Here is a 19,910-nt window from a genome sequence, read left to right as displayed (position 1 = left end):
TGAGACTTCAGTGTTGCTGGTAGAGGAGATTGCCTCTATGCTGATGGCTGCTGACTGATAAGGATGAGGTTATTAATTGGCCTAATTTAAATATTATTGTGTCTGCAGGGTATAGGGAAGCCCAAGGAGAGGGAGAGAGACAGGGGAACTCCTGATGGGTGGAACACTCAGAGCGCACACATTTATGGATTAAGTTCACTGTCATATGAGTGCAGTTGCAAAACAATGACAATAGTAACATCAAAGATCAGGGCTTCCCTGGTGGCGCAGTGGTTGAGAGTCCGTCTGCCGATGCAGGGGACACGGGTTTGTGCCCCGGTGCGGGAAGATCCCACATGCCGCGGAGCGGCTGGGCCCGTGAGCCATGGCCGCTGAGCCTGCGCGTCCGGAGCCTGTGCTCCGCAACGGGAGAGGCCACAACAGTGAGAGGCCCGCGTACCGCAAAAAAAAAAAAAAAAAAAAAAAAAAAGATCACTGATCACAGATCACTGTAACACATATATAACAATAATGAGAAGGTTTGAAATATTGCGAGAATTACCAAAATATGACCCAGACACAAAGTGAGCAAATGTTGGAAAAATGGTGCCCATAGACTTGCTGGGCCCAGGGTTGCCACAAACCCTCAATTTGTATAAAACACTATATCTGTGCAGCACAGTTAAGCAAAGTGCAGTCAAATGAAGTATGCTTGTATTTGTAAGCATAAGATAGCATGAATCTAAAATAATGCACGTGGACTCTTTGGCACCTTAACTCACTTCTTGGGGAGTTTTCTAGGGGAGACCTTGATTAAAGGCATTTCCCTCTTTCCTTTTCCCCTTCCCTTCCTGTTCTTCTGTGATGTCCAATGGAGATGATGAGCGAGACAGTACAATGTGTGCAGCTAGTTTCTGCTGACCTGCAGCCTGCTCTTGAATATGAAATTAGATCTTCAAACTGGTGCTATCTGCATTTTACCAAAATGCTTCACTGATGTGTAATAACTCATTCAATACAAACAATGAATGGCGAAAAAAAAAAAAGAAAAGAAAAATCAATCACAATCAGAGAGACTTAGATCTAATTTCTGAACAGAGTAAGTTGAAGTGTCCCCAGGTGTTTTCTCCTAACAACACCAAAGTCATACAGGAGTGGGCCCGAAAGTCATGCTAGTTGTTGTAAGGGTCCGGTGTTGGGATTGTGTCAGAGGGGTGTGAGCTCCTTTGTTGATAGGATTCTGTGGTTCTGAGACCCGGAAGCCTTGGAATTCCTCCGAAGCAGGCACAAAAACCTCTACATTTTTTCATAGTGTCTCAGGACTGTTGAAAGGGACCAGGACTCCAATTCTTAAGGAGACATAGCTAAAGGAAAGAAGGAAGGAACAGAAGAAGAGAGAAAGAAAGGGGAGGGAGGAAGAGAAGAGGGAGGAAAAACAAGGACAGCAGAAATTTGTTTAATATTTAAACGCCAACAAATATGGTGTACTTACCTCTGAGCACTTTCTCCTGTTATATTTTATGTGCCTGTGTGTGAGAGAGAGGAGAGGAGAGGAAAGACAAAGAGAATGGGTATGATTGGCTTCTATTTTAATCTTCATTTCACTTACTTCACTAGCCATCTTTAAATTAGTTCTTCTCAACCCATCCCCAACCCCTTACCCGTGTGCCAATCCTCCCCCCCGCTCACCCCCGCCCCTGCCGCCTGCCCCAATACACTAAGATCCAGCACTCATCCTGCTTGTCCTCAGAAGCCTTCCCTGACCACCCAGCCCAGGGCAGTCTGCTGCCTTGGTCTCTCACTTACTATCTGAACTAGCCATTTGGCCCATATCAATGACAGGCTGGTGGTGCCACTTATCTCGGTCCATGCGTATGTCTTATCTGTCCAATTAGATTCAGGGTTCTCAGGTACAAGAGCTACTATCTTGTTTTTTCAATTGTATCCTACAGGAGCTTAGCACAGTGCTTTACACATTGTAGTAGGTGGCCAACAAATATTTGTTGATTGAGCAATTAAACAGTTGAGAAAATAACATATTTTTCAAGACCACCTTGTTGGCTAAAAGAACAACAAAGGTTTAATAATCTTCATGAGCAGGAAATTTTTCTTTATGGAGAACTGAGCTCCTTCAAGTTTCAAAGTCGAGTGACTTCAGGTTGAGGGTAATTCCATTCCTGCTCTTGTAGTAATGCCTCACATTCAACAGACAAAATATCTACCCAGCTGTAGTATCCATTTCAAGTCATATATTTTAACAAAAGAGAAATTTTGACGAGATCTGTGTTGAACTGGTTAGAAGGAAAGAAAGGAATCAGTTGCTAGAGGAGCATTATTTGTGCTTCCACAACCCCCTCTCAATATATAAAAATTTCCTTCTTCATATTTCTCTCCAGAAGCACCATTTTTCATGGTGGCCAAAGACCTACGTAGGACTAATTTTCCTTCTTACTGTATTTTTGTCCAGATCAAACTTCTCAGCTTAGATTAGAAGTCAGGGGGGTATTTATTTATTTATTGTGTCCTGGACAGGTCTGAAAATAGACTTTGTCGCAACAAGCAGCAATTACAGAGCACTTAATATTTGTAAAGTGTTTTCCAATCTTTTACCAGTTTGCCTTTGAAATAGTATTGTTGATGTAGGCTACTTATCTTCTGAATTTCCAGATGGAGAAAGGGCAGAGAGGTTAAGTGGTTTGCCTGAAATTTAATAGTAAGTTACTAGTAGTGCTGCAGTATTAATGCTTCACAATTCCTGAGTGAAAAATGTTATCCATGTTTCCTTTCTAATTTTGAACGGAAATAGAATCCTAGAGCTATCCCTTAGACACTGATTTGTAGGATGGTAGAAGTATTTGTTTCCTAGTTTTTATTTGCTAAGAGATTAGAAGGAGCTTTAACAAAATAAGACTGATTAAAGAACTTTTAAGTAACTTAGTAATGAAGAAAATAATTTTGTGGTATAGAGGTGTATATAAAGCTATATAGGGCTTCCCTGGTGGCGCAGTGGTTGAGGGTCCGCCTGCAGATGCAGGGGATGCCCCGGTCCGGGAAGATCCCACATGCCGCGGAACGGCTGGGCCTGTGAGCCATGGCCGCTGAGCCTGCGCATCCGGAGCCTGTGCTCCGCAACGGGAGAGGCCACAACAGTGAGAGGCCCGCGTACTGAAAAAAAAAAAAAAGAAAAAGAAAAAAGCTATATAGGACTCTTTTTTTTTTTTTTACTTTGGTAGCCAAATAGTTAAAAGCTCAAGCTAAATGCTAACAGTAAAATTCTCCTTTACTAAACATTTAAAATTTTCTTTCTATTTTATTTGAGATAATTTTTTGCATTGAGAGAAGGAGGATGAGGTCAGACTGCTGTCATGGCGTGGAGGGAATTGTTGATGGTGGCTGGCTCTCCCTTGACATCAGTTTCCAGAGGCCTACACCAAGACCCCATCCTATTGACTTATCACTCCTGAATTCAGTGAGTGACCTGGAATGACCTGGCGCCTTAGATTTTTTTTCTTCGCTAGATCCATCTAGGTGAATCATAGACACTTCTTTGCATACAACCAAAGAAAGCCATTTGGGGATGCTGTTTTGTTCTGAGTAGGCCTCTTGGGTTGTGATTAGTTTTCCTCTTGGGAGATGGACTGCAAATGCAGAGGTGCAACTGTTAATAATATATATTTTTACCCGAGTTAATTGCTACGTCTGCTCATATATGCATGTTTTTCAGTTTGTTGCTCACCTGCATGTGGAGCAGAGCTATATGCTTCTAACTCAAACATCATTGATGAAGCGATATATCAAGCTTCTGTCAGTATTTAAGTACAGAGCTAAGGAATCCACCTCTTTTTAGGCCCACTAGCCGGGAATCACCTTGACCAGGCTTCAAAAGAATGCCCTCTTTGGTGGGGCTCTGAAAAATCTCAATGGAGAGTAACTCGTATCCTCCCTCTGCTTCTCTGTGTCTCAAGAAATGCTTTAGAAGGAAGAGAGATTTGCATACCTAGGAAGGTCTCCACAGCTGAGATATTCTTGGCCTCATCTTTTTTTTTTTTTTTTTCAGTACGCGGACCTCTCACTGCTGTGGCCTCTCCCGTTGCGGAGCACAGGCTCCGGACGCGCAGGCTCAGCGGCCATGGCTCATGGGCCCAGCCGGTCCGCGGCGTGCGGGATCCTCCTGGACCGTGGCACGAACGCGTGTCCCCTGCATCGGCAGGCGGACTCCCAACCACTGCGCCACCAGGGAAGCCGATTTGGCCTCATCTTTGAAACTGCTCATCAAATAGAGGTGAGGAACCCTGATATATTCGGAGAAAAAAAAGATCAAAGCAAGCAAACCCACGAAGTCATTCAAAAGTTACTTCTAAGGAAGAGAAAAGTGCTCTTATTTGAAGTAGCCAATCTCCTTCATTCTCTGAGAGAAAACTTCTTGGCTACCTTAGTCCACAGTAATTCTTAGAATTTTCATGGAGGGAGAAGTAAAAGGAGTCATCTTCAGCCCCTCTGATAGCTACAATCGCCTTATGCCTACATAAAGCCAAGTCTTTAGAAATATGGCCTTCAGCCCCTGTTAATATATCAGTTAAAGTCTGAAAGTCTTTATAGTGTTAATATTGACTTATTTTTTGATGACCATAATTATTCTTTCCTCCCCCGCCCCCCACCGCCCTACATATCATTAAGGGCAGGGCTTTCCTGCCCCAGGAGATTTGGAGTTAAATGAATAAGTCATTTTGGCAGTAAACACTCTGAAGCAATGTCGCTATGATAATCCAAGGAGAATTTAACCATAGAATATATATCTTTTCCATTTCACTGTTGGCATGTTTATTACCAATTTATTTCATTCTATCTATCTCTGGAAAAAAGCCTGACATTAAAGATATTTTTCCTTTTTTCTAAGTATGTCTTTGGACTGTGAAGAAGAAACATGGGAACTTATGGTGGAGTATTTGGGTATGTGTACCCTAATAAAGTCAGCATTTTCACCTCCTTGTATCAGTTTTTTAAAACTCCCTTTTTATGGAGAACCCCTAGGATAAGCCTTAGTTGAGCTTCTGCATTAATAGCAGAAAATAATAATAGATGACGTTTATTAGGTGCTATGTGAGAGGCAGTGAGACAACCACTTTGCGTGTAACACTCTACACAACAATCCTATGATAATACTAATACAAAGTAATACTAGGGTATTATTATCCTGAGTGAGAAGATGGATGAGACTGAGCTTAGGATGGTTAACGGAATTGCATGTGGTCACACTGCTCATGGGAAATAAAAATGGAACAAGAATCTGGGCAGTTTTATTCACAGCCATGTCCTTGGCCCTTCCAAGAGCTGCATCTAGCTGCTTTTTGTGGGTCGGCACCTGGAGAGGTAGAGGAACATCTTCCCATAGCTAATAGGCTCTCTGTTGCTCTATGTTGAGTACCAAAACACATGAACTTAAGAAAGTATTATGTCCACACAATACTGTGGAAGAGAATGAAACTTAATTTATGATAAAGAATATATGTATGCTGATGGGCTGAAAGGACCAAAAGAGAAGGACAGAGGTACTTTATTTTGGCGGGCAAAAATTATTGTTATTTCCTCAAAGCCTTGAAATTGCTGGTTAGGGAGGAAGTGCCAGCCTGCCAATCTCCAGGATTAGCGACAAGGGGGTGTGATGGTCTCTCCTCACCCACTACCAGTAAAATGATTTCAGGAAACCAGGAAGAGTTTTTAACAAAGCCTGCCATCTGATAGTCAGTGATTTAGGAACCTCAAGAATAATATAATAATCTTAGGGAAGTTGGGATTGGAGAAATAATTCATGTGTTTAATGGATCAAATTACACTGAGAATCAATGGACATACATATATTGGATATATACGTGTGAAAAAGGAATCTTAACCCCCTTACCTCACACCATACTAAAAAAGAAATTCCAGATGGATTATAGAACTAAATGTGAGAGGAAAAACAGTAAAGATTCTAGGAAATAACATAGGAAAATACCTTTGTGACTTTGGAGTAGAAAAATATTTCTTAAACAAGACAGAAAATACTAACAATAAAAGAAAAGATTGGCATATTGGACGTGGATAAAATTAAGAGCTTCTGTTATCAAAAGACACCATTAAGTGAACAAAAAGGCACACCACAAAATAGAAGAATATATCTGCAACGCGTAGAACTCACAAATGACTCATAGCCAACATATTTAAAGAACAACTATTAATCAATAAGAAGTAATAAGTAATAAGAAGACAATCAAGTAGAAAAATGTGCAGAAGTCTGAAACAGAGATGTCACAAAAGAAGATACTCAAATGGCCTATAAATATTATTAACCTTCAGGGAACTACAAATGTAATTCCACTATGCATTTACCAGAATGACTAAAATTAGAAGGACTGAAAATACTAAGAGCTGGCAAAGACATAGAGTAACACACACTGCTGGTGGGAATGTAAGTTGGTACAATCACTCTAGACCACAGCTTGGCAGTATCTCCTAAAGTAGAAAGTATGTATATCCTATGCCAAATTATTTCACTCCTAGGTACATACATCATATTGGGTGGGCTAAAAAGTTCGTTTGGGTCTTTCGGTACCATGTACCAGTCCATCGTCCAGAACTGTTGTTTCTAAGCCACCAAATCTATGGTATTCTGTTATAGCGGCCTGAATGGATTAAGACAGACATCCGAATGTAGAGAAACACTCAAAAACTATTGTCTAGCACATAAAAAAAGAAAGAAGACGGGACTTATAAATTCTAAAGTCAACATCAGATAGGAGATGTTGAGGCCAGGGAACTGGATGAGGTTGCCCAAAGAGAGACTGTGAAGTTAGAAGAGAAGACTGAACTTTGAGGCACATCTACATTTAGGGAGTGTGATGAATATAACAGACGTTAGTAAAGAAAGCCAAGAAGAACCTATCACACAAAGAAGGAGCACAAGCTGCAGGAATAGAGAGAGCTGAGCAAAAGGGGAATGACTCACAGTGTCTGATAACTGCCCAGAGGACACACAAGAGGAGCACCAACAAAGATGCCATTGGATGTGGCTGTTGAGAGGTGATGAGTGACGCTGGGAACGCCATTTATAGAGAAGTGGGATTAGATGGCAGGAGGGTTAGAGCAAGAAGGGGGAATAAGCAAATATAGATTATACTTTGTGTAACTTTGGAACTAAAAAGAAGGTGAGTTATGTGTGGGAAAGCTTAGGAGAAAGGCAGAGTTTCTGGAAAGCTTAACTGTATATCTTGGCATGCCATCCTATATACTTTCTTTAGGGCAAAGGTTTTAGTTAAAAATAAGTTATGCTAAAACTCTAACTATAATTCTTGGTAAATTCTAAAATACATCATCAGTACTTTATAGGTGTGGCCAAGGAGAATTCCACAAGGGTGGGCATGTGACTCAAGAGGGACCAGACAGAATGAACCCAAGGACTGTGTCTGGAGTGATCCAGAAATTCTTCTGCTGGGTTTGGAAGCTGGCCGAATGTAAGCTGAGCACGGCCAATGGCCATCTTTTCCATTACATGGGTTGAGCCTGCCTGAGAAAGTGCCAACACTGAGGAAAACAGAGTGAGAAAGACAGAGAGACAGAGTCAGAGATAGAAGCCTGGCCCCAGTGTGCCCCCCTTTTAGCTGTGCCTGTTCTATGTCTGTACTTTTCTGGTATGTAAGCCACTCAACCTCACTTTTTGTTAAAACTAATTTGTATTGGGTATTCTGCTATTGCAACTGAGAAAGTCCTAATATAGTACAACATCACCAAAAGCTAGGTACACACACTCTCCACAGGTAACTTCCACATTACAGAAATTAACATCTGTTAAAATCTGTGCAGCTGTGATTATGAGAACTTCTGAATAGAACTGAATTTAACATTTGTCTTTCCTTAGATTGTTGATGAGTTTCACTGTAGGAATAGGAAGAATGTAACGAGATAAACATTAACTTTTGAGTCATCAGTGTACATAGTTTTCTTTGAGATATAGTTATGGAATGCATATGCATTAGATTACTAAGTTGTTGTTTTCCTCAAATGAAATCTTTAAAAAAAAATGGCATTGCCAGTAACAAAAAGGTAGTATCTTTGATCTTTTTTAAGGAAAATCTTTCCATCTCTATGATGCAACCTCAAGGTTCAAAAATCTAAAAAGACTCTTTCCCTACACACACTGCATGAGCTGGTCTTCCTTATTTGTTTTTGGATTAGTTCCCAAGTGACATCAGACACAGCTGCAAGACCCTTTTCTCTTTTGTGTGGCATCAGGCAGCATCAGTTTGTGAGTTGCAAATACCCACACTCTCTCCTGAAGATTAGCCTAAACTAAATTGCCCTGGGGACAAGAGATGAGGAATTCCTCCTCCACCTGCAGAATTTAAAAAAAAAAAATCTAACTTTCAAAAGGAGCAGGAAGCAGCTTGTCCACAATAAATCACCAGCAAGAAAGTGTTCTGAGGAGGAAAATGTTGATATTAATAGAGGCGGCATTTTTCTTTCAGCAGAAACGATCTGTCAGTGAATTTGGAACTGACAGCATTGAAGACCTAGTCAGCTGAGATTTTGAATGCCATAAATTTAGGGAGAAATGTTATTGTGTTTTATATACTTGAACATGCTTCTTCCTCTAATTGGGAGGTAGTTGCATTCAAATGTCCAAATCATCTGCAGCACTTGTAAGCTCCACACACTGAAGACCACAGTTTTCTTTTTGTTTATATGTCAAGGAGTTTGACTAATCCATTTAATTATCAGTGGGAATAAAGCATCAGTGAGGATAAAACTATGGCATGACAAAGAGTGGTTGTTTGAACCCTGCATATAATTATACAGAAATTTTCTTAATGCATTATTATATATGAGAAAGAAAATGACAATGGCTGTGGATCAGAAGACTGATTCCTAGGCCCTGCTTTACTGTTACCAATTTGGAACCATGGACAAATCCATTAATCTCTCTGGATCTCAGTTTTCCCAGCTGTTAACAAGGGGTTATTGAGGAGTATTCTATTGAGACATTGGTTGATGTCTTAGTTACTATTGCTATGTAAAAAATTATCCCAAACTGACTGGCCTAAATCAACAACCATTTTATTGTACAAACAGACCGTTTGGGTCAGATATTCAGGCAACGCTCAGGTGGGCAATTCTTTTGCTTTTCAAGGCAATTACTGAGGTCACTCAAAGGTGCTCAGCTGCCAGATGAGATAGTCTTGAAGACTCAAGACAACCTCACTCACATTTCTTGGTAGAGATGAGCTCAATCTGTAGACTGGAACAGCTGCACATGGCTTGTCCAGCATGGTCACTTCTCTGGCCTGGTGGTCTCAGGGTCTCAAACTTCTTACATGGTAGCTGGCTTCTCCCAGAATGAGCTTAATAAGAGAACCACGTAGTTCCAACTAGCCATGGAAATGACACACCCTCATCTTCACTGCAACCTAATTATCACAAGGCTGCCCAGATTTAAGAGCAAAGGATATAGATCCTACCTTTTGATGAGAGCAAGGTCAAAGAATATGGCAGCTATATTTTAAAACCACCACACCTACTTATACAGTCCCAAATATTATTTTTCATAATATTTTTCATAATATTCATAATATTCATTATTATTCATTATTCTTCTCCAACATTATTTTCATTATTCTTCTCCATTCCCATATTTTAAAAATTCATTCATCACATATATTAGTCCCTACTCTGGGTCAGACATATTGGGTAGCCTACAGTAAAACTGAAGAGCAAAACAGAAAGGTGATTTCTGCCCTTATGGAGCTTACAGTCCAATGAGGGGCACACACATTAATAGAATGCAGCTAAGTACAGAATTACAAACTCTGCTACGTGCTGCAAAGGTAAGATACAAGGATCTCTGTGGTTCCACAACAGAGAGACTGGTACAGTCAAGGTGCTGGAAGGCTCCCCTGAGGAAAGAATGTTCACTTTGAGATCTGAAGAATGTGTTGGAGTTGGCTATGTGACGGGTATAAATACCTCATCACACAAGACTTCCTCTTGTTGCCATGTTGCCCCTTAATCTTGGTCTCCTAACTCAGAAGATCCTTTCTTTCTACCCTACTTGACTGCTTCTTAGCAGTAGTTTATTTCAGAAGTTACATGTTTGAAATTGAATATGTACCCAAGGTCTTATTTGTTCTTGTCCCCAGAACCTCTCCTGGCTCCCTACTATTAGCTGGATAGAATTAGTAGATTTAATATGGCATTGGAGGCCCTCCACGTGCTGGCTCCAACCTAACTTCCTGGCCTCATCTCCCCCTGCTGTTTTTGTATCCTGTGCTCCAGCCATACCAGCCTACTTGCTATTCCCAGAGCATGCATTAATTTTCATGCCTCTGTGCTTTTGTTCTCACTGGTCTCTTTCTGAGGTGAACTTCCCCCCTTGTCTCCACCATTAAACTACTATTCATCTTGCCATGTCTTGCTCTAGGGCCTTCTCCATTATGAAGACTTTCCTAACCTCTGGGCATAGTTACTCTATCCTCTAAGTGTTCTCTATAGCTCTTTACTAATACTTCTTTTCCATTCTGCTTTATTAGCTCTTTTCTGACTCCATTAAATTTTAAGATCCTTAAAGACAGGAACCATTAAGAAATCATGCCTCTGCCCTTGAAAAAGCCTATCACAGTACTTTCCCCAAGGCAAGCATTCAATAATTGCAGAATGAATGAACGAATCTGCGTCATTTTGATCAGGTTATAGGGATACAATGTGCAGGGACTTTTGCTACCTTTTTGTACATTCAGCATTTAGCATAGTAGATGGTACCCAATATTGATATTTCACTGTAAATAAACTTAGAGCTTCCATATGTACATATTTTAAAAACCACTGAATCTATTAAAATGTTTTGCACACAAACCTGAATACATCTTTAAGCACTTAACACTAAATTATAAATTCTTTGAGATAGGAGTTGTGTCTTCTCTATATCTGTGTATTTTATACTCTAAGATATTGTTTTATATACAAATCACTGATATGAAATATAAGAGTTTATAAACCATTTCTTAAGTTCACAAGTTATTCAGATAGTTTTCATGTTTATTATATACACATCACTCTGCTAAGCAATGTACGAATATGGGTGTATATATACATAGATATTAGAACTCTGGGTAAACACAGTTTGCCATGGATTTGGATATGCTATGAAGGAAGTAATCTATCCTGAAAAGTTATAACCACTTCTAGTAAGTCTTTGCTATAATAACTCAATAATCCTTAACTAGGTCTCAATCTTGTCCTTCAGTATTGCCATTATACACATGTTGCCGCTGTACTTGCTCACATATTGTTTTTCATTGTATTTGAAGAGGATGAAAATGATAACTATCTGTGTGGAGTTGTGAAGCCAAAAAGCTGGAAGTAGAATTGATGGTCATAAAGTGACAGATGATTAGAGCTAGAAGGGGCTAGAAGACTAGTGGGTCCAGCTCCTTTATTCTATGGGAGAAGCAACTGAGGTTCAAGTTCACACTCTTGCCTTTGTATCCCACGATGCTCAACTTTGGGGAGTCAGGAGTTAAAAAAGGGGACTTCACAGATTAAAGGAAGCAAAAAGTTTACTGGCTGCTTTTTCTCGATGGTCTCATCCAAACAGCACTGTTCCAGAACACACCTGTTGGATCCCAGTCAGAGCTTAGGAAGCACACACTTATTTATACCACAAATGACATCATCCATCCATCCTGGAAGCCATAGTGCTCACCCCCACGGCTTCTCAGCAGTTGCTAAGATGTCCCCTGATTTCATCGACCTCTGTGTGTCTCGGAGCCTTGACCTTTAAGCCTCCCTGGTGCCAGAATGTCTGCGGCTGTAGGATCAAAGACCCTCAAGGGAAAAATCCACTCTAACCGAGATGGAGATGGGATGAGTTATTAGGAAAACCAGCTATATACCCCTGAACCCTTGTTCATCTGGAAAATGCCTGAACTGTAACCCATATATAAACATCAAGCCCTAAGACCTAAACACAACACAAGCCAGAGACAGAGTCTTCTGCCTGCCAGGCCAGAGCCACATTCCACCTGCCTCCAAAGAACTTGATGTGCCCAGCACATAGTAAATGCTTAATAAATATCTAAAATAAATGAGTGAATGAATGAGGTGGCATGTAATGAAAGAAATGAATTTGGCAAAATTATGAGCAAAAGATCAAGTGAGAAGTTAAAATTTTTTAAATAGGGGGTCAGATATTTAAGTGTAAGTCCTGAAATTAAATCTAAATTTTGTTTCCAGTTGACTGACAATCAAGGCAAAATGGCAATGCAGTGGGCTTCACCTAGTTCTTATCGTGGAAAAGAATAAGTCACTCCAGAGCATTAAGTTTTCCTCACTTCCCTATCTCTTGGGAAAAATGTCGTGTGAGAAATCTTTCTACTACACCGAAGTGTCATTTATGTCTTGAGGAAATGTGAAAATCCTTCTTTGGTTTGCAGCCAAAGTGATTTTTTTGGCAACAGTTTGGTAATTCTCCTCCCACGTGGTGGTCGTCCAAAGTCTCTGCTTAAAGAGAGTAACTCCAGGGCTTCCCTGGTGGCGCAGTGGTTGAGAGTCCACCTGCCGATGCGGGGGACGCGGGTTCGTGCCCCGGTCCGGGAAGATCCCGCATGCCGCGGAGCGGCTGGGCCCGTGAGCCATGGCCGCTGAGCCTGCGCGTCGGCAGCCTGTGCTCCGCAACGGGAGAGGCCACAGCAGGGAGAGGCCCGCGTACCGCAAAAGAAAATAATAATAATAAATAAATAAAAATAGAAAAAAAAAAAAGAGAGAGTAACTCCGTTTTGGTTACCATCCCCTGGCTGCCTGTAACTGCTGGTTCTTCACAATCGTCAGCCAGGACCTACTGTTTGAAGCTGAACCTCAGAGCATTCTTAAAATACTTTCTAAGCCCTCTCTGCTTGCAGATGCCCTTCTTACACTAGTCTTGTGGACCTGGACGCTAGGGTATTTTCACAGTACTATACTTAGTACGGCTTATAATCCTTGACCATGTTATCTCAGGCGCCCCCTTAAGAATCCCTTAACAAATAAAGTAACCTGAGCAGAATAAAATCCTCGTTGATTGATTGATCTGAGACTTGCAGTGCACTCAGCCCAGTTTTGCTTTACAGCTCTCTGCTCCCTCCCACTCAGTCTGTCCATTCCACTTAGATATTTTCTCCTGTGTACAGCCAAGCTCCATATTTTGCCTCGTGTTGTTCACTATCTCCATAATAGCGTCCACCTCGCTATCTGCAGTCATAATTCACCTTTGAGCTTATCCTCTTTATGATATTTGCCAAACAAAGCATGTGAGGGTTTGCAACTTTAAATTCATTTTTAGCCCCGGCACATATTTCTTTCAGTCCCAGAATTTAGGGGCTCAATGGACCCAACAATTAATTTTGCCTCCTTGGTCTTATAGATGAGAAAACTTAGGAGACCCCAAAAGATGAAATGATTTTCTTTTCAGTCCTTGGCCTGGTAAGTATTGAACCCATGAAAACTTCTTTGTGGTGTTTATTTTCTGTATCCTCTCTGTTTTGTGGACTAGGAGATTTCATTTTCCAATTCTTTGCACCTTGTCCTCTGGCCAGTACCCTGCATATTCTTAATCGATAATAAATTCATGAACTAAGTGAAATGATATCATCATCATTTATTTATATTTTACTTCAACCTGAAAAGAACTAATGCATTAATAAATAAATTAGGGTCACATTAAAGTAAAAAAATATGTAAAAGCTTTATCATTTGGTTATTTCAAGGCAGAACTGATAACAGGTGAGTTTTTTCACTGTTCTACATCAGTCTCATCATTATAGCATATTAATTACAAACACCTTTTTTCACTTATCAATTCTGACAACACTTTGTACTAAAAATATCTGTTTTAATACCATGAATTTAAAAAGCCATCATTATTAGGTAAACAACCTATCGGATGAGTAAATTCCCTTTCTGAGGGTGCCAAGTGGGCAATGAGGGTCTTGTTTATGATAAGTAGATTTAGAGAAAAGAAAAACAATTCAGCCTGTGCATAAGCTTCTACAAATAGGAGATGTGAGACGTGTTCAGAACAAAGAAGGGGTCATCCTTAAAAAACACAGGAAGCTTTGATCTTTTTCCCTGCCTAGAGCAAGGTGAAAGGGTAGAGTCTTAAACAAGTCTGATCTGTGTATTTAAGTTAAATGACAGTTTCAACATGTATGGGCAAGCAAGCAGAAGGGTTACTCAAATGGCAAAAAGTACCGGCTCTAGACCTGGTGACTATACAAACACACCAAATGTAAAATAAATTCCTTTTTATTCCTCATAGGTTTAACTATAGGAAATAGTGAGTCCTCAAAAGGGAGTGATTAGATAGTATAAGACTGCAAATTTGGCAGAGTAATAAAACCCCAGTAATTTCAGACATTTTACATTATTGCCCATGATTGAAAGTTCTTTCCTTTTTTTAGGCTTGGTATGCTTCCTAGGCTTGTGACCACTGATACTTTTGACAGACCTTGGAAACAGTGACTCATTTATGAAGACCCACACATTTGAGAGAACACCCACAGGATAATGAAAGAAAGGTGTGACAACTATGCTTCTTTTGACTCATCCTGGGGAAATGTATAAGCCCTTCAGATATTTGCACATTTTTCCAGAGATAGCATATTTGTCACTACAAGTTCCATCCAGTTACTATGTAATGATTTATAGATGTAAATGCTGTGTAAACTGTGTCTCAGAGCATCTCTGACATCTACCCACTCAACTGCTGTAGAGAGCTTCAATCTGTTTGGCAAACCTAGCATAGTACCTAGAAACATTGCTTCTAATGTAGAAATCCATCCTGGATCTAGGACTCTTCGTTTCTGAGATGATAAGTGTTTGATTTTTTGGTAGTAGAAACTAGTCACTCCTGACCACTCTCCTCCACTGACATACAAGTGAGTTAGTATAAATTCTGTTTTGAAATGGACAAAAGCAGCATCAGGAAGCTGTTTTTTTCTGGCATATCTGCAGTCTTTGCTTGGTAGATTCCACTACCTCCCAGGAGGATCCAGAAGGAAGATAAAGAGAAGAAAAATGACAGAAGATGATAAGGCTGGAGCCCTCCCTTCGCTGTTTACGAGCACACCTGTGGTTTCCAGAAGGGGCATGGTAACGATAAGTCGAGGAAATAGACACTTGTTCCCAGGCAGTACTCACCAGCTACTCAGCCACTGGATCCCGTGTCCAAGGCAGAAACCCAGTTATTGAACCAAGTCACAAGGCCACACATGGACAAGCAAGGGCGATTTGATGTGGCGTCCCAGGGGGTTGGCCCCAGCTCTTAAATAATTCTTGCCTCAGTCGTGTCTCTAAATTGGTCTGAAGGACTGGAGCAGGTCTGTCTGCATGTGGAGTCCAGAGCAGGTTCTACCATCTGGGGAAGAGTAGGGCCACTATAGTTACGCGATTTGCGCACGAGAGCACCTGGCCAGGCTGAAACCTAGCCCAGAGCTCGTACTCGCCAAGCTAGGTGCCTCACACCCCCTGTGTTGGCATATTGGAAGCACCTGTTCATAAATCCCCAAAGGACTCCCTATTGCTGAGGTGACCCAGCCAGGAGGCAGATTTGGCCCAGAACTCACAGTTAGGCAGGTCCTCGAATTCACACTTCTAGAGATACGCCCCAAGATCTTATGCCTACAGTTACAGAGACACCCAGGATTGAAAGGAGAAGACTGGTTCATCATTCACCTTCAAACTCTGTCCCATTGCAAGACCATCTGTCACTGGCTGTGAGACGTCTGTGTGAATCCGAAAAAGGCAGATCTAGTCCTGAACCAGCAACCATGGTTTAATAATCGGAGAGTGAGCTAGCTTTGAATCCCACTCTGCCTTTGGCCAACCTGCACAATCACCCCTGGTGGCTCTGCCTATATGTCAGTTTTAAAAATAATCTGGAAATCACTCTGCAAGTGGCAAAATTTTATATATATATATATATATATATATATTTTTTTTTTGTCTAAAGTACTAAATGCTCTAATAACTAAAAAATTCCACAAGTTTTGTAACAATGTTTTAGCACATCTTTATCTTAAATATATCAGGACTGTCATTAAATAGAAGTGGCCTGGGTCTCTTTCACTCTGTCTCACTGACCCCTGGGAAGCTCCAGCCAAGGAACAGGAGGGAGGGTGGCAGGAGCTGGAACGAGGCAGGCCTGACACCTTCCATGGCAAACACTGCAGTTAACTAAGGCAGCTTGTCAGCTCTAATCAGTTTTCCTGCAGGAAATGTCATTGCTTCATTGCATTGCAAGAAAATGATGTCATAGCGTGGGGTCCTGATCCATTTCCTGACTTTTAACCTGAGTCTTGTAACCTTTTTCAGCTGCACCGTACCCAGAAAAAATGAAACACATTGAATGTAAAGGCCAGTGTGTCTCATTAAGGCCTCCGAGGCTCCAGGATGGGGGTAACTTCTGCATATATATTAATGATCAAAGCACAGTTTTGTTTGGGGGTCACGTCCTGGATATGGCACGGGCCCAGGACCCAGGAAAGTAAATAGTCTTCAGGATGTGTCTGTAATTTCTTGGCAGAAACCTTTCCTATATTGTGTTTAATTAGTGGGGACAATGTTAAATTTAATTAGGAAGGCTTGCTTAGTTTTTGCTTTGTGGTGGTGGTCTTTGCTGTTAAGCTCTGTGTGAAAATGAGTAATGGTCCCCGAACTGATATTTAAAATTTTACACTGCATTTGTGTCTCCATGTCTTAGGACTGGTTACAACCCCAGACTAAATGACATTATTAAGCTATTTCCTGGAATGTCAAGGGTTGAAATTGCCCTGTCAAGAACGACTCTGTTCTTTCAGGGTTTCAGAGAGCAAGGGCTCGGATTGCATTCTTGCTCTGTTATTATAAGTTTTTCCCTGGCAGGAAACCGCTGGATCTCAGAAAATTTGCATATATCCAACGAGAGTGATCCTCTGTATAGAGGTTTTCAAGATTCCATGACAACACTGTGGAAGAATCTCATATGGGGAAAGGGGATTTTTTTTTGCTTTCCCTAAGCCCCATTTTAAATAGTTTCCTTCCCACAAGCTGATGTGTCCACATTCAAAGAATTATAAGTAACCCAGCCTATTTTGCCGCCTTGGCGTCTGTCATTAGCCCAGTAATATCAACAGCCCCACAAAACTGAGAACAGGCTGTATAAAGTAAAAGTGCCTTATTCCTTCCAGTCGGTAAATCGGACTTTTTCTGGGCGTGTGATGGTGAGTATTAACCATTTAGTTTCACCAGCCAAGGGCGTAGCAAAATGTCTGCCCGTGTCTTTGTACATGCGAGACCAAGACATAACCACACATGTTCCTTGATATCTGATTAACAATTTATACAAGGGATTCCAGTTAACCTAAAGCACTTGGTATTGGTCTACTTCTCTTATGTATCCGTTTGGGATCCTCAGAATTGTGCACATTTTGCTGAGAGCCTCTTGCAAAAGCAACTATTGGAATTCACTGGTTCAACAGTTAGTGCTGTAGTGGCTGGAACTCCAACCATTGATAAAATGCCCAAGAGTCACCTTAAATCCTTTTGGAACAGAATAAGATATAAATAAGAAAGCAAAATGTAAGTAAATAAGTAACCATGGTGCCCAATTCTAGCTGGGAATGCTCAATTAATATTAAAATTAATTCAGACAGTATACTGATAAACTTGAAGTCCCTACCTGTGTAATCACCAGGCCCAGGAATACATACCTTATTGCTGTATTAAGTGACAGATAAACACGTGTTGATTGAAGAGCTGAGCGCTGGGAGGCACCTAAAGGGCTTCCATACACCAGCAATTGAGCTGTGCGTCCTTAAACATGTCACTTCGCCTCTCTGAATGTTATATTTTCCACTTGTAAAATGAAGGTATTAAATACTATTATGTCTAAGCTGTCATGTCTAAAATTTTCTGTACTTCTCCATTTTCAAAAGAAAGGGCTTTATATAGACTCATATCAAAGGCATCCAATAAATGTGTTGAATGAGCCAATATCACTAGACAGTAACTTTGAGCGCTAAGGGTGTGTTAGACTTTCTGCTGTGTGCTTGACCCATAGAGTATCAGTGAATTCTCTCAGCAAGTCTGGGAATTAGCTATGCCCATCAGCTCCATTTGATCAGAGAGGAAACGGAGGCTATTGCCTAAAATGACAGAGGGCCAGGTTCTGAATCCAGGTATCTTTCATTCCAAAATTGCACCCACTTTCTGCTACACTACACCAGCGAGTCTGAATCCAGGTATTTTTCATTCCAAAGTTGCACCCACTTTGTGCTACACTACACCAGTGCGTCTCAAACTTTAGCCCTCACCTGGAGGAGGGCTTCCGAAAGCAGATTGGTGGGCCCAACCCCAGAGTGTCGAGTTCTTACAAGTTCCCAGATGATGCTGATGCTTCTGACCTTGGAACCACATTTGAGAACCACTGTACTGTGCTCTCAGGGACTACAGATGCAGGACCAAGACACAGTGGTTATAAGAAGCAGGTCTCTAGCCAAGACGAGAAAGACATTTTACATTTAGAACCACTCAGCAGCTGACTGGAGTTGCCACTTAGGAATGGCTGAGCTGTCAGGGGCATGTGAATCTTGGGACATTTGATGAAAAATTAGCCTAAAGTGCCTCTAATAAGGTCTCTTCCAATTAATTAAGTAGTTTGTCTTAAGTGCCAAAGACAAGCTATAGAGAGGTCAGGAGGGAGGACCACAGTCCCCCTGCAGGAGAGCCTTCTCATTATCCCCACAATTCAAAGTTTTAATTGTGTTTTGAAGATTTAGAGTCACTTTGGTAATGGCAATGAAGAAAGCGTGTGAAAGCGTTTCCTTAATTTGGGTAATATGAAGTTACAGTTCAATGAAACATCACACAGGAAACAAGAGGAATTTAAAGGAAACATTCATTCACTTCCAATTTATATTTCAGATTTTTAAATTCTATGACAACAATGACATAATTTCAATTTTTGTATCATAGCATGTAAATCAGAAAAAACAAGGTTAACCATCAAAAAGGGCTAAAGTGTACAACTACTTCAATTTTTTTTACTTCAATTTTTTATTTTATAAGAACATAGAGGAAAAATGTTTAAAGATCAAAATTATTTTAGAAATATTTCAAAATAATGGTCACAGAGATGACACATTTAAGAGGAACATTGCTTCAAACTTACTGTCCATTCTTTTGACCCTAGGAAGGAAAAAAATACAATAGTGTTTATTTCTACAATTTATCAAAGAAAATAGAGTGTCATTTCTGACATTTAATTTAGCCTTTTTTATGTCACAGGAGCCCAATGAAGAATGACTCAAGTAACAGCATCATGGTACCTCTTAAGGATTTAAGAGGAATCACCAGAGAGAACAAAATTGGTGATACTGGTGGAGGGGGATGGCAGAGAGATATAGAAAAAGAAATATATGTGTAATAAAATATCTGGCATAAGCATGAAACGGTCCAGAAGAACCATTACTTTTGTGGACAGGGGCTGCCTAAAGAGTAGGGAGTCTCTGTTGACTATCTCTTTTGGTGGTTTGCTGTTTGTTTTGTCTGGTTTGGACTGGTTTGGGGTTTTTCAAAACTTACAGAAGGCTAAAGGGCACTTTCTGAAATCTTTGACTGAGTCAAGAATTTAAATTTGATTAGCAGTGAGGGGAAGATAGCAAACATTTCTTGAGGCCTATCAGGTACCATGCTCAGTGTAAAGGCTCTTAATAGTAATTATATCATTTCATTTTGCAACATGTGAGGTAGGTGTTATCTCCATTTTACCAACAAGGACCTTAGGCTCGGAGAGATTCAGTATTCATTTGCTCAAGGCTACTCAGATAGTAAGCGACAGAAGAAGCAATTACCCCTCAAACTGTCTGATTTCAAAAGTACCATATCAGCTT

At 40.6% G+C, this 19,910-nt stretch overlaps 1 protein-coding gene across 1 annotated transcript in view; it reads right to left on the bottom strand.

Annotated features, from left to right (window-relative positions):
• Nucleotides 1–12,453: 12,453 nt before the first annotated feature.
• TMEM212 (transmembrane protein 212) overlaps nt 12,454–19,910 on the bottom strand; it is a 55,063-nt gene continuing 47,606 nt past the window's right edge. Inside the window, exon 4 of the mRNA XM_019946308.3 lies at nt 12,454–19,206. Within this exon, the coding sequence (XP_019801867.1) occupies nt 19,186–19,206 (21 nt within the window). The 3' untranslated portion in view covers nt 12,454–19,185. The remainder of the gene's footprint in view (nt 19,207–19,910) is intronic.

Source organism: Tursiops truncatus, chromosome 4 (genome assembly GCF_011762595.2).
Source record: "Tursiops truncatus isolate mTurTru1 chromosome 4, mTurTru1.mat.Y, whole genome shotgun sequence".
In the NCBI taxonomy this organism is placed as follows: domain Eukaryota; kingdom Metazoa; phylum Chordata; class Mammalia; order Artiodactyla; family Delphinidae; genus Tursiops; species Tursiops truncatus.
This window is presented reverse-complemented; position numbering and strand designations above follow the sequence as displayed.